This window comes from Palaemon carinicauda, chromosome 14 (genome assembly GCF_036898095.1).
Source record: "Palaemon carinicauda isolate YSFRI2023 chromosome 14, ASM3689809v2, whole genome shotgun sequence".
NCBI lineage: Eukaryota > Metazoa > Arthropoda > Malacostraca > Decapoda > Palaemonidae > Palaemon > Palaemon carinicauda.
In genome coordinates this window covers 3,273,408-3,289,001 of record NC_090738.1, presented here as the reverse complement: position 1 = coordinate 3,289,001, position 15,594 = coordinate 3,273,408, and the positions used below count along the sequence as shown (strand labels likewise).

At 42.7% G+C, this 15,594-nt stretch overlaps 1 protein-coding gene across 1 annotated transcript in view; it reads right to left on the bottom strand.

Moving 5' to 3' along the window:
- Positions 1 to 15,594, bottom strand: part of LOC137653400 (DNA helicase MCM9-like) — a 524,132-nt gene that overhangs the window by 35,550 nt on the left and 472,988 nt on the right. Inside the window, exon 12 of the mRNA XM_068386747.1 lies at positions 10,178 to 10,371. Coding sequence (XP_068242848.1) covers positions 10,178 to 10,371 — 194 coding nt within the window. The remainder of the gene's footprint in view (positions 1 to 10,177; positions 10,372 to 15,594) is intronic.

The following is a 15,594-nucleotide window of genomic DNA, read 5'->3' as shown; positions in this document are numbered from 1 at the left end:
TGTTGTATGGCTGTATACGGTAGCCAGTACATCTGTGGTATAGTACATACCTTAGACAGAAAACTATGGTGTATAGTTATGCAATAGGTAATTTTCTAGCATACTCTGTGCATCCATGCGCAGTCCCTTGCCGGGACCTATCCTAATTGGGGATAATTATTTCCCCTTTTCATTATGCTGAATGATCTCAGCTATCTCCCTTTCACCACTACTAATACCCCGGAGGAAGTACTAGCTACGCTGTTCCATCCCTACGGGATAGCTTCCCCCTTAGGGCTTACCCGAACGAAAGCCCTAGAGTTAGTAATGGTGTAAGGTCGCGGCAATTGCCTGGGCGGGATTCACATGTATGTCTTTCCTGCTTCATTTCAAGCTTACCTATCCTAAGCTTACACTTGGAAAGGAATCTTATACTGTAAATGAGATTACATTAAGACTAATCTAGTACTACTTTAAGTCCATCATTATAGACTTCCAAATACTCATGTACCCCTTTCTTCTTTACAGGAGTACTTCCGGTGTGAGAGCGCTTTCTGCAGCGTTCGGCTCCGTGACTTCTACGGCCACCTGGCATGCAGAACCCACGCCAGCTGCTCCGTCACCCAGGGATCTCTGAGGTACTGGGACCCGCAGGTTTGCACAATCTGCAAGGACCTGCTCAACGAGGCATTCGAGGCTCCCCAGTCTGCGGAGTCAAGGGACATCGCTCGTGAGAAACTACGCAAGTGGGTGCGTGGTTTCCAAAAGAACGCCACGGGGCCCTATCTCCCCAGCGAGAAGATGAGAGCTATGCTCTTTCCTAAGGCATCTGCGGATGCTGTCATCCCCAAACCAGAGATCCCCTGCGTCCAACTGACAGTTGACCCAGCTGTTTCGGACGCACTTCAGGACATCCATCTCGACGATGATGAAAGGATATCAGAGATGTCGGATACCACCAAGAGGACCCTGATGGCCGAGGGTCGAGTAAAGGAACCTACATAGGCTCCTGACTCCGAAGAAGAAGGCACCCCTGCGCCCTCTATCGCTTTCGTAGTCATCTCGGAACCAGTCCCCTCTACATCGTCCACTCCTATGCCCACAAGAGTGGACGACTCCATGGACAATTTCCAGGCCATGATGGCGGTCCTCGAGGAGAGGCTCCGCAAGAGGGACGAGGATTTAAAAAAAGAAATCTTCCGTTTGACGAAGCAACAACAGAGGGAGATCAACGTGAAGGACCTTCCATCCTGCTCCGTGACTAACCCATGGAGGCATGCTGAGCACATGGATCTTCGTTAACGACAAGCTAGGCGCCGTCCCCCTTGAAGAGGTGGAATTCTGGCCTAGCTTTGAGGCGTACCCGGACAGCTACATTCGCCTCATTTCTGAACCTGTTTCCAAGGAGGAAACCGAGCCGAAGGAGGTCATTGTGTTTGACCACGCTAAGGCTCAATCACTGCTATCCGGCTGTTTGAAGGACAAGGGCTACACCAACTCGAAGGTGCCGGCCCTGAGCAAGAAACACCCATGGTCTTCTCCTTCACGGAGAAGTCCCTTCTAGCGGTTTTGAAGGCGGTGGAGGGAGGAAAACCCTGCCCTACATTGGAAGAATGTAGGCCCCTCTCCCTTGCCCTACCCCCCGACGCCAAGAACTGGAAGGACATCCAGTTAACTTTCTCCGTGGGAAAGTTGGAGGCCGACATCGCTGGACGTCAGTTCAGTGAGAACCTCCCCAAGCTCTCTGAATATCTCCTTGGTCGGGAGCAGGACACGAAAGAGAGGCTGGCTGCCTCCCTTTCCCTCCAGGTGCTCATGGAGACGATGACTGGGGAACAGCAGACCCCAGGTGTCTACATGGTCTTAGCCAAGACCCACCTCGCTACCCTGACGAAAGATTTCTATAGCTTCGTCAGGGCATGGAGAGCCTGCAGAGAATTCGTGTTTGCGTCTGCCGCAGTAAAAAACGAACCAAGGAAGCTGATTTCCTCCAACAATTGGGGGAAAGATCTCATTCCCAATGACCTTGTGAAGGAGATCGTTGACAAGGCCGCCACGGAGAACCGGAACCTTCTCCAAAAGTGGGGCATGTCAGCAAAGAGGAAATCTTCTCAGGATGAGGGCCCCCAACCAAAGAAGAAGTCCAAGAAGCCAAGACCACAGCCACGTCAGGCTAAACATCAGCTTCCGGCAACCGCTGCTCCTCAGTTGGTGGCTCAGCCCTAACAAACTTTCCAACTGGTAACCCAGCCGGTGATGACTCAGTCACCAACCTTCACGCCCGCCTACGAGAGGCAGTCGACTACCTTTCGTCCCAAAGGTAGAGGTACCGGCAGAGACTCCTCTCGACGTCCCTCCAGAGGGAGAGGAGGCAAGGGAGCAAGCGGCCAAGGTGGTAAACCCTCGGGTAACCAGAAGCAATGAGATGCTTCCGGTGGGAGGAAGACTCTGCCTCTTCCAGGATCGTTGGACCTTCGATCCCTGGGCTCACAGCATCATCAAAAACGGACTAGGCTGGAGCTGGGAAACACCACCACCAGTTTTCCACCGGTTCTTCCAAAACTCCACCCCCGTTCTGGAAGAATACGTCCAAGAACTCTTGAAGAAGAAGGTGATCAAGAGGGCAAAGTCCATCAGGTTCCAAGGAAGACTATTCTGTGTTCCCAAGAAGGACTCCGACAAACTCAGAGTCATTTTGGACTTGTCCCCTCTCAACAAGTTCATCGTGAACTACAAGTTTAAAATGCTGACTCTTCAGCACATAAGAGCCCTACTGCCTCAAAAGGCATATACAGTCTCGATAAACATGGCGAACGCCTACTGGCACATTCCAATGAATCGCCAGACCTCCTCCTACCTAGGATTCAGGCTTCAAAGAAGACAGTACTGTACGCCTTCAGAGCCATGCCCTTCGGGCTAAGCATACCCCCAAGGATCTTCACGAAGCTCGCAGAGACAATCATTCAACAACTACGCCTACAAGGCGTCCAGGTGATGGCTTACCTGGATGATTGGCTTGTGTAGGCAGCATCAGAAGAAAAATGCCTGCAAGCTTCCACAAAGGTGATTCAGTTCTTGGAACATTTGGGCTTCAAGATAAACACCAAAAAGTCTCGACTTTCTCCAGCTCAGAAGTTCCAATGGCTAGGCATCCATTGGGACCTCCAGTCACACCGTCTTTCCATTCCACTGAAGAAGAGAAAGGAAATAGCAAGATCTGTCAAGAGACTTCTCAAATTCAAACGGATTTCAAGACGACAACAGGAACGGGTGCTCAGCTCCCTTCAGTTTGCTTCAGTGACAGACCCAGTGCTAAGTGCACAGCTAAAACATGCTTCGGGAGTCTGGAGAAGATACGCATCAAACGCTCGAAGAGATCTCAAGAGACCTCTGCCGACTCGGCTACGATCACTCCTCAAGACATGGTCGGAGGCAAGGAATCCGAATAGGTCGGTACCTCTTCAACTACCTCCACCCTCGGTTGTCATCCATACGGAAGCATCGCTAAAAGGATGGGGGGGTCACTCCCATCAACGTCAAGTTCAAGGAACATGGTCTCCCCTATTCAAGACGTTTCACATCAACATCTTGAAGGCCATGGCAGTCCTTCTCACCCTGAAGAGGCTGTCCCCACGCCCCTCAGTCCACATCCGACTGACCCTGGACAGATGTCTCAATCGTCAGGGCTAAAGATCGCCCCAACTCAACCTAGTGTTGTTGCCCATCTCCCACCTGGCGGAGAAGAAAAATTGGCACCTCTCAGTAGTTCGCTTACAAGGATTCCGCAACGTGACGGTGGATGCTCTATCCAGGACAGCCCCGATAGAGTCAGAATAGTCCCTAGACGCAGACTCATTCTCCTCCATCTCCCAAGAAGTCCCGGAACTGCAGATCGACCTCTTCGCAACGAGCGACAACAAGAAACTTCCTCGCTACATGGCCCCATACGAGGACCCCCGAGCAGAAGCGGTGGATGCCATATCCCTGGATTGGAACAGATGGACCAAGATTTACCTGTTCCCTCCACCCAACCTTCTGCTAAAAGTCCTCACCAAGCTGAGATCCTTCCAAGGAATAGCGGCGCTAGTGGCTCCCAAGTGGCCCCGGAGCAACTGGTTCCCATTGATCCTGGAGTTACAACCCAAGCTAATTCCCCTGCCGGACCCAGTTCTATCCCAACAAGTTCAGAAGTCGACTGTCTTTGCTTCATCACAGAAAACTCGAGACCTTCATCTCATGATTTTCTCTCCCTAGTTGTCAAGAAGAGGTTTGGGATCTCGAAGGAAAGCTTAGACTTCTTAGAGGAATACTGTATAAAACAAAATCTACCAGAAGGCAATACGAGTCATCTTGGAAGAAATGGGTAACCTTTGTCAAGGCAACAAATCCTAAGGAAATATCAATGGATTTTTGTTTGTCCTTCTTCATTCACCTTCATGGACAAGGCTTGGCAGCCAACACGATTTCCACTTGCAAATCAGCCCTGACAAGACCCTTACTATACGCCTTCCAAATAGACCTGTCTAGTGAAATCTTCAACAAGTTGCCGAAGGCATGTGCTAGACTCAGACCCGCAGCCCCTTCGAGACCTATCTCCTGGTGTCTTGACAAGGTGCTACATTTTGCCTCAGGTTTGGACAACGAAACTTGCCCTCTGAAAGATTTGACCCAGAATGTGATTTTCTTGTTTGCTCTAGCCTCGGGGGGCTAGAGTTAGTGAAATTGTGGCATTATAAAGGGAAGAAGGCCAGATCCAGTTCGCAAAAACAGGCGAACTCACCCTCTTTCCTGACCCAATGTTTCTCGCCAAGAACGAGCTACCCACCAAGAGGTGGGGTCCCTGGAGAATCTGCCCTCTGAAGGAAGATGTCTCCCTGTGCCCAGTGGAGAGCCTAAAGGTCTATCTTCAAAGAACTTCGGACTTCAGTGGAGGACAGCTCTTTAAAGGGGAAACATCGGGTTCTGAATTGTCACTTAAACAACTAAGGGTGAAGATCACCTACTTCATTCGCAGAGTGGATCCTGACAGTACACCTGCAGGTCACGATCCCAGGAAAGTCGCCTCTTCCCTGAATTTCTTCCAGTCGATGGACTTTGAGAGTCTTCGCTCATTCACGGGATGGAAGTCATCGAGAGTGTTCTTTAAACACTACGTGAAGCAAGTGCAAGAAATCAAACACTTCGTGGTAGCTGCAGGTAGTGTGTTAAAATCTGCTGCTTAGTGCTGCGATGAACAGTGAGTTATATGGGACTCTAACTCTAAGGGTGTCTGTGTTAACCCTAGTGTGCAACATAGTGAGAATAGTGTCACTGAGTGACACTGCGGACTGTTCTAAATATACTAAGGTGAAGTCACATAGACTAAACACTTGTGCCACGTGTTTCAAACATGAAGTGTATATAAGACATTCTAGAAAGACATTATAATTCCTATGGAATTAACATGTGTGATGGCAAGCTTTCCTTTTTAGATACCACAACTATTTCTATTAATGTCCCAAGTCTATGTAACTAATTTACATTCCATTACAATTTACAATTATTACTTTTATGTATGCTAATTCTTATTTATGCCCAATAAACAAATGCTGTTTTTGTGCGCCTTATTTCGCCCTAACATTGTAATAAAATACTGTTTAAGAGTTTTAATATCCCTCTATTCTGTATAAAATGACTGAACAATGTAATTCTATTGTTCCTCCACTTAAACAAACTCATCTAAACTGAGGAAATTTGTTCCAACACGTTATACTTACCTTACCTATTACCTTGCTCTGGGACCGGCAGGTACTTCTTGATGCTGGGTGAGTTTCATTTATCATGCAACTTCGAGACTTTCTATAAGTCCAATAGGACTCATCCCTGCTGGGGGGGGGGGGGGGGCAGGAAGCAGTAACATAGTACAGTACGTGCTTAACTGAAGTGACATATACCGGTAATGTCACAGGTCTCTTAGGTCATTAGACCAAAGGAATATTGTCTAGAAGTCGAAGGCACTACTGAAGGGAAAAATCCACGATACATTAATTCTCTGGTACACTTCCATCAGGACGACATGGCCTGAGCCCAAAAAACGGATTTTGAGCGAAGCGAAAAATCTAATTTTGGGTGAGATAGCCATGTTGTCCTGATGGACCCACCCTTGTTCTCTATTAGGCCTTTGCAGGCTCCTTCCCGATCTTACTGTATCATGGGGGCTGGCCTTGACGCCAAAAGGAATGGAGTTCGCGGGCGGTGATGATGTCAGCCAAGATAGCGTCGCTTATGATGTCATCCGAGTACCAATAACAGTAACGGAGGAGAACTTTGTAACGGCTCCTCCCATATCTTGCCACCAACTTCCCCCTCGAAGCGTAAACGCTATGTGGGGTGCAGATAGCTATGTGGCGTGTCAAGAATACGTCCCCTGTTATTATACGATATCCTGAAGGGAAACCTTAAGGGTACTCACGCCAGAAGTTAGAATTCTGGAAACCTTTAGTTTAATTCTCTGGGAATATCCACTGTAGTCATATATAACCTAAGGAAGCTACTAAAGGAACCTTCCATCAGGACTACATGGCTATCTCACCCAAAAATAGATTTTTCGCTTCGCTCAAAATCCATTTTTTCAATTGCAAATTGAAAATTCTAGGTTTCGGACAACTAGGCTAGCCTACTACCAGGTTCACACAATATAGCCCAAGTACAGTACAGTACTGTATTACAAATAAATAAATCGAAAATTTCCGGTAAATATTCTTATTTTACATAAACATAAAACTATATACCGTAATTAAAAGAGTATATTATATGATTTCAAGTCAATCCTTCCAAACTACTAACTTAGAGAGAGAGAGAGAGAGAGAGAGAGAGAGAGAGAGAGAGAGAGAGAGAGAGAGAGAGAGAGAGAGAAAGAGAGAGAATTATCATCGTATTACGGTAGGTATTTTTTTTTATAAATGGATACACTGTACATGTATGTACAATATGTACAGTGCATATTTTTTTGTGACCGTGTATTAATAGTGTTTTCCAATTGCATATTATACTACATGTAATACCTGAACTGTTCGCACAGTATTTATCTAAGTTAGCCTTTGAATTTGCTCCATTTTCTGTTAATTCTAATAGATAAATTGGCATAGAAAATGACTCGTCAGTACAGTAATAAGCATGGGTAACTATGCAGTGCTGTGTTACTGTCTTCCTGTACTGTACTTATGTTTCTTTTTTATCAAAATATTAAAGCAATCTGCCGACCTGCGAGGGTCGGGGAAGCAGTGACATGCCCTTAAAATAAATATAAACACCAGCCTTAGCTAAAGGCAAGGCAAATATAAGTGATAAGTGTATGGGCGACCTCCGGTGAAGCCGGAGCGTAATGAGATGTCCTGAATAATGCCGTCTTAGCCAAAGGCAAGGCAAATATAAGTGTGAAGTGTATGGGCGACCTCCGGTGACGCCGGAGGATAATGAGATACCCTGAATAATTCAATTGTGGCTAATAATTCAATTGTGAAGATATAAAAGCCAAGCCGCAGCTAAAGGCTAAGGCTTAGATCATAGCAAAGCGTATTTACAACCTCCGGTGAGGCCGGAGGGAGAAGAAAGGTCCTGAATAATTATTGTGAATAAAAACACAATTGTAATAACAATGGCTATTGTGGATATGGCCGTGGCCTGAGACCGCAGTAAGGGCCACCGGAGGGTCGTATCTAAACAATATGAAGCCCGTCCCATGTAGTAAACAATATATAAATATAACAATAGAACGAAAGTCATTGAGAATCCCTCAAGCCGGAGTAGAACTCAAGGCGGAGTGGAAAACGTTCATAAACTACTCCCGAGCCGTAACGGGGAGAGGACGAACACGGACCAAAATAACGCTAACAATTGAAAAGTCACGAAAAATAAATAACTCGTAAGTTATCATCCACCCCGAGGGGGAGAGGTGAGGGAGGGAGAACCCGTTGAACGCACAAAACGGAAAACGGGAAATCCGCTCAACCACCAGAGCAAAGAAAGAAAACGAGAGAAAGGGGTAACTCGTGACTGCGAACAGAAAACGGGGACCCCTATCTCTCGCTCTCTTGGACACAAAAACAGGACTAAAAATCACACAACACTATTATAAACGTATAAAATAAAAATGTACATCCATATAACACTACGATCGAAGAATAGCAACTGCTAAAACTTTAAATAAATAGCACAGTCGAGTGACGAACGCCTCGGAGGGGCGGGCACTAAACAAAAACAAAGCTAAATCGCTATCTCGTTCGTAGGCTGGACTTACTAGCAAAAAGTACCATGAGCATAAATACACAAAAAAAAAATAAAAATAAAAATAATAACGGTTCTAAAGGCATAAGGCCAGGACTTAACCAAGAACCTAAGTGACAAAGTACTAAACGGGCAGACAAAGATGAACTCCCAACAAGTGAACAAACAATGGCCGCCATGAAAGGCCAGACGGGAATTAAAACAGACTATACTGGATATAAAACAAAAGCCCGGTACAATAAAATACTGTCAAAACAAACTATGGTACTTAACATTGGAATGTGTGAAGATGGAGCTTCGGACATGACAAAATAAATCCACGATTGATAAAAAAGACCGAGAGCACCACAAAACAAATCAACACCTAGTATTCCAAAAAGAAGGATGTTGTTCAGATGGCGCTCGCGTCGTGGCGTGGGTGGTGTGGCGCTGGTGGTTGGCAAGGGCCTTTGTATCGGCCCATCCCTTTGACGAAGGAATTAACTAAATGGAAGACAACCTGTGAATAGTGGATTTCACGCGCCTTTGCTTTATACACGACACCCTAAAGGTGCTCGCGCGAGGGTTGTAACCTCAGCATTCCATGCTTTTATCTTTCTCTGGTATAATTGGAAGGTTTTAACAGAAAAGGTATATAAGAAGGACTCTTTTCACCCGGCGCCACAGATCGACCCAGAAATAGATTTTTCCTTCGTCAAAATCCCTTTGTAGTGCAAAATAAAAATGTGTTTACATTAACATTACTACATTAGGGAAATACATCACTGCATGCAACATTAGTACATTATCACTGCAATATTACTAAATTATCATTGTATTAATGAGTAAGACTGTCTTTAGAAAGTGTTGAGGAAGCTTTTAGTAGTGTACTGTATATATATAAATCTGCATCCAAATTTCGCGGTTTTTCGACATTCGCAGGGGGGGGGGGGTTAAAGGATGTAAACCCCGCGAATGCTGGGACCATACTGTGTATATATACATATATTTATATATATACATATGCATAAATAAAGATAAGGAAAATATTACTCATAGAGTTAGGACAGAAAGATTAAAGAAAGGAGGTTAGAGTAATGAGAAGAAATATCAATAGAAAAGAGAGAAATTTATATTCGAACTAGGGGATAAATCTCCCACGTTTAGAACCCTCTTGCCTGTAGTAAGGCTTCAACAAGGAAAACATACTCCATGTTGAATCAGAGTGACTACGTCAAGGCATTCTCTTGTTAAGAGGGTAGAGCCAATAATATAATTACAGAAGGCAATCTCTGGAAATTTCCAGGGAGGGGATACCGATAACTCATAAGGTAGTGCAGCATTCCTGGAAAGACTCAGGATACCTAAATGTTTCACTTAGAATTCTCAAAGTAGGAAAAGAAATTATCTTTGTTGGCAGTTCAAAAGAACAGTGAATTAGGAAGCCCCTGTAACTTCTACCAATATCTAAAGACAGAAGACTGGCAATATAAGTCTAGAGGCCATTCACCTTCACTAACCAACAGACTAGGGATGGGAGATCCTTTTTACATTTCAAGGAGTTGGAAACAATTAGAAAAACACTTAACAAAAGGTTAGGTTCTAACATGTTAAAAGAGATGTAGAAAAAGCAAGAGACAAAATGGAAAATTACAAATGCCAGTAAGGTCTTGCTTGGTTGATGGACATATCAGGAACGATTCATTATCCTTAGAAAATAATGAGTAATTTCCAAAATATCCATCAAGCCAGCAACTTTTTTTTAACTTGATGATTCAATTACCCCCAGTTACCCTTTGAACAGTGCACCCAACAGGTGACTGGGCAAGTGAGGGCTCTTCCTTTTATGTGTCAAGGGAACTATGGGCTCAGGCATATGTAAACTAATAGGTTTAGCTTAAGACAACAGAAAAAAAAACTTCTTGAACATATTAACACATAACTTATACAGTACCTTGATTTTTATATTCTAACTTTGGAGATGATGGAAATGCAGTGTGAAGGGGGTTGATATCAGTAATGAGTGATGTACCACTCATAGATGATTCCATCATTGTAACTGCCACAATAGCATCTTGCAAAGTGACCTCTGTCCTCATCATTAGACGTGCATGGCCTTGACTTATTCGCACAAGACTTTCAAGTAACCTGAGAAGAAATAACGCTATGATTTATTCAAATAGTTAAACAACTTAGTTTGTGATCTAATGTTTTTCTAAACAAAAGAATTGTTAAATGACAAATTCGGAGATAATTTGTATTTTTCCCTAACTAATACAAACCTGGAGTTATTTATGTGGATAATCTTTCAGCAGCAGCTGGAGGTAGCCATTAGACTTTACTTGCGAGGTGGCAACCCTGCCTAACCACTTGAGTGGGTAGGCTGGGGGTGGCTGGGAGGTACCCAGCCGCCTCTATGTATACTCTCACAGTGGTGAGATGTCACTTTTTATTGCAGGCAGGACTTCTGGAGGACAGGTGATGGTGGGCCAATCTATATAAATAACTCCAGGTTTGTATTAGTTAGGGAAAAATACAAATTATCTTTAATTTGTCATTTGTTCCAATACTAACAAACCTTCCATTATTTATGTGGATGACTCACTCTTAGGTGGGTGGAAGTCCTAGATGTGGCATAGACCCGGTTTTGCCTAGTACAGTATACGACTGTGATCTAGGATAAACTAGACAACTCGCTGAAATAAAACAAAGTGAGTATACTCGCGGCCTATGCAATGGAGTAAAATAGAGGTTGTTGTTTGTATTAACGTCTTAAGGTTTATATAGGAAAAACAAGCCGTATCCCATTGCTCCCTCGCAGAAAGCAATGGAGATGTGCACAGTATAACAATTTTATAACTTATACTAGGCTACACAAGGGAAGTGATAATTACCTGCAGAGGTTGAAGCCAGCTTGCAGAGGGACCCAAGGTGCTGTACCCCAAGGAAGGGAAGATGAAGAAAGGAAAGCCAGATATTCTTCTCCTCCATCCCAGTCTTAACCTGGGTAACCAATGGGCACAACCAACTGGTACTTGTCCATCAAGGAGCCTGAGGTATCTTAAACCACTTATTAAGCAGCCACAACAGGACCGATAGTGAATGTATCGAGTCTCCTGTGGGTCACGTTTTTCAAGTAATGGGCTGTGAAGGTGGTCTCTCTCTTCCACATGCCCCCATGGAGAACTTGCAACACGGAAAAGTTGCACTTGAATGACAGGGAAGTTCCGATTCCCCTGACATCATAGGCTCCATGTCAATGAGCCTGAGGAGGATCTGGGGCCAAGACTCTTTTGATGACTTGGTGAATCCAGGAGGAAACTGTGTTCTTGGTGATCCTCATCTTTACTCTACCTGAACTAAAAAACAGATGTGTTAGTCTGGGCCGTGGTGCTGCTGTGCGTTTAATATAGTATCTCAAACTCCTCACTGGTCATAGTAACAACTGATGAGGGTCATTGATTACAGAACGATGACTCAAAATCTGAAACAGCCTGAATCTATGGTCCAGCATCCCCCAATTTTGAGTCTTAGCAATAAACTCAGGGACAAAGCTGAGTGTCACTTACCCCCATCCCCTTGAATGGGCGATGTCATACGAGAGGCCATGAAGTTCACAGACTCTTTGCAGAGGCTAAAGCGAGCAGGAACACCTCTTCAAAGTGAGATTTCGGTCAGTTGCATGAGGTAATAGTTCATAAGGAGGTCATTTCAAGGATCTCAAGACACGAATCACGTTTGAAAGAGGAGGCCTAATCTCTGACTGGTGGCAAGTAATTGATTGATTGATTTGAGGTTTTCTGGAATCCTGACATCTAAGATCATTGATGCCGATGACTTTTATAGTAAATAGAAAACAATAAAAAATAAAAGAATATTCAATTAAAACCATAAAAGAAAAGATGTCATTTTAAAAGTTAAATATCTTTCAGAAGACCTGCTTCTGAAATAAAGCTAAAAATATCACTAGCATGGTAGGACATCATGTCCAGGAATCTTGGCAAGGATGAACATGCCATTCTCACCTCGAGCCTCAAACAGATATCTATTTCTCTAACTACTATATGTGGGGCATTTGGTTAACAAATGCCTCAATGTCAATGGTACCAAACAGTCATCGCAATATGGTTGATGTTGGCCGATCAGCCAAAACACATATCTCATCTGAGTGTGAAGAAAAAGAGTTGTCTCCCACTTTCGGGGCATCCCGTTATATGTCCTAAGGGAATATAACTTTAAAATTTTCTCTCATTTTATTTTCAAGTAAACTATCCCAATGATGTTGCCAATTATTATAAATAAAATTATTATTTGTAAGTAAACAATCATTACTGGGAATGGAATACCTTCTTGGTAGCAACTCAGCTGAAGCACTCTTTGCCAGAGAATCTGCCTTCTCATTTCCAGACACCTACGTGTGCCAGAACCCAACATAGTTGAACTATTATACGTTTCATGTTAATAATTAAAAGCCACTCTAAAAACTTTAAAAGCTAAAGGATTACTGGATTTAAAAACTTCTACAGCTTGTAGGAACCTTCTTGCATCGCTAAAAATGGTAAAATTCCAATTGTCTTTTAACGCCATTTTCTTAATAGCAGTTAATATGCCATACAGTTCAGCAGTAAATAAAGAAGCTGCTAGAGGAAGTGCTCCTCTACAATTAACAGCACTACTAAGTATCATTATCATCATTATTATTAAAATTTATTATCATTATTACTAGCCAAGCTACAACCCTAGTTGGAAAAGCAAGATGCTACAAGCCCAAGGGCTCCAACAGGGAAAAATAGCCCAGTGAGGAAGGGAAATAAGGAAATACATAAATGAGAACAAATTAACAATAAGTCATTCGAAAAACAGCAACAACGTCAAAACAGATATGTCATATATAAACTATAAAGACTTATGTCAGCCTGTTCAACATAAAAACATTTGCTGCAACTTTGAACTCTTGAAGTTCTACTGATTCAACTACACGATTAGGAAGATCATTCCACAACTTGGTCACAGCTGGAATAAAACTTCTAGAATATTGTGTAGTATAGAGCCTCATGATGGAGAATGCCTGGCTATTAGAATTAACTACCTGCCAAGTATTACGAACAGGATGAAATTTTACAGGAAGATCTGAATGTAAAGGATGGTAAGAATTATAGAAAATCTTATGCAACATGCATAATGAACTAATTGAATGACAGTGCCAAAGATTAATATCTACATCAGGAATAAGAAATTTAATAGATTGCAAGTTTCTGTCCAACAAATTAAGATGAGAATCAGCAACTGAAGACCAGACAGGAGAACAATATTCAAAACAAGGTAGAATGAAAGAATTAAAACACTTCTTTAGAATAGATTGATCACCGAAAATCTTGAAAGACTTTCTAAATAAGCCAATTTTTTGTGCAATTGAAGAAGACACCGACCTAATGTGTTTCTCAAAAGTAAACTTGCTGTCGAGAATCACACATAAAATTTTAAAAGTCATATAAAGTTAAAGAAACATTATCAACACGGAGATCCGGATGTTGAGCCACTGTCCTTGACCTACTTACGATCATACTTTGAGTTTTGTTAGGATTCAACTTCATACCACATAATTTGCACTATGCACTAATTTTAGCTAGATCTCTATTAAGGGATGCAGCAACCTCAGATCTACATTCAGAGGATGGAATTGATGCAAAGAGAGTAGCATTATCTGAATATGCAATAAGCTTGTTTTCTAGGCCAAACCACATGTCATGTGTGTATATAGTATGAAAAGTCATGGGCTAAGAACACTACCCTGTGGAACACCAGATATCACATTCCTATACTCACTATGGTGCCCATCAACAACAACTCTTTGAGATCTATTACTTAAAAAATCAACAATAATGCTAAGAAATGACCCACCCACTCCCAACTGTTTGAGTTTGAAAACAAGGGCCTCATGATTAATACGGTCAAAGGCAGCACTAAAATCAAGGCCAATCATACGAACTCCCTGACCACAATCAAGGGATTTCTGTACAGCATTGGAGATTGTAAGACGGGCATCACATGCTCCAAGGCCTTTAAGAAACCCAAATTGCAAACTAGGGAACAGATGATTACCTTCAGCAAACCTATTGAGATGTTTTGCCAGAAGACATTCAAAAACTTTAGATAATATGGGAGTTATGGAAATTGGGCGGTAATCAGTAGCTTGAGCTACCACAAACACATTTACATAGAGGAGTAACATCACTAATTCTCTAACAAGTGCTAAAAGCTCCTCTTCTTGCTAACTTGCACAAAATAAAAGATAACTTTGGAGCCACGAAATCTGCAGTCTTTATAAAAAACAAAGGAAAAATACCATTTGGGTCTACACCTCCATAAGCATCAAGGTCCATCAACAGAGTTTTAATTTCACGAGATCAAAAAGCTAAACTAGTTAGTTTAGCCTCAGGAAAACAGGGGTGAGGAAGTACAGGTTTTTATTACTCCAAACCCAAAGCTATCATTAGATTTAGAGCCATCAGTATATGTAAAAGTTGATTCCCTGTGTTCTTCAACATGTTCCATGAAGAGCAACCTGGCTTCTAAGTCAGTCATGTTCATTTTTATACCAATAAAATATTTACAAAAAGATATATCCGGTAATTTCCATGGAGGAGTTAATGATATCCTACATGGGAGCACTTTATTTCTATCTATATCTAGACTGCCTAATAATGTTTTTACACGGAAACCGTAAGGTTGAGGAGATTTTGGGTGCAACTCAAAATATTTAAAATGTCTTAAAAGGTTTGCAGTCTGATAAGCTAAAGATTCAGGGAGTCTTTGTAACTTGAACCAACACTGAACAATAGAAGACATCCGGTAAAGGTATAAAGGTAACTCTCCAGCATAAACAAGAAGGCTTCGAATAGGTGAAATTCTAAAGGCACCTGTGAACAATCTGATACTTATATGGTGTACAGAATCTAAAACTTTCAATCAGCTTGGGGTGGCTGAGGAGTATATTTCACACCCATAACTAATTTTTAAAAATATCATGGCCTTGTATAATCTTAAGAGTTTTACAGTGTGCCCCCACGATGTATGGAACAAAACTTTTAAAAGATTCAGAGCCTCAAGGAATTTTAATTGTAAGGCTTTCAAGTGGGGACCCCATGTAAGCCTACACTCAATTATCAAGCCTAGAAATCTAGTATCACTTACACATGGGATCTGTTGACCTCTGATGTATATATCCGGGTCTGGATGAACTCCCCGAATACGAAAGAAATGGACAACAACAGTTTAACTTGTTGAAAATTTAAATCCACTCATATCAACCCACTGGATAGCTTTGTCAATTGAGAGTTGTAGTTTTCTCTCAACCATTGCTATTCTAGC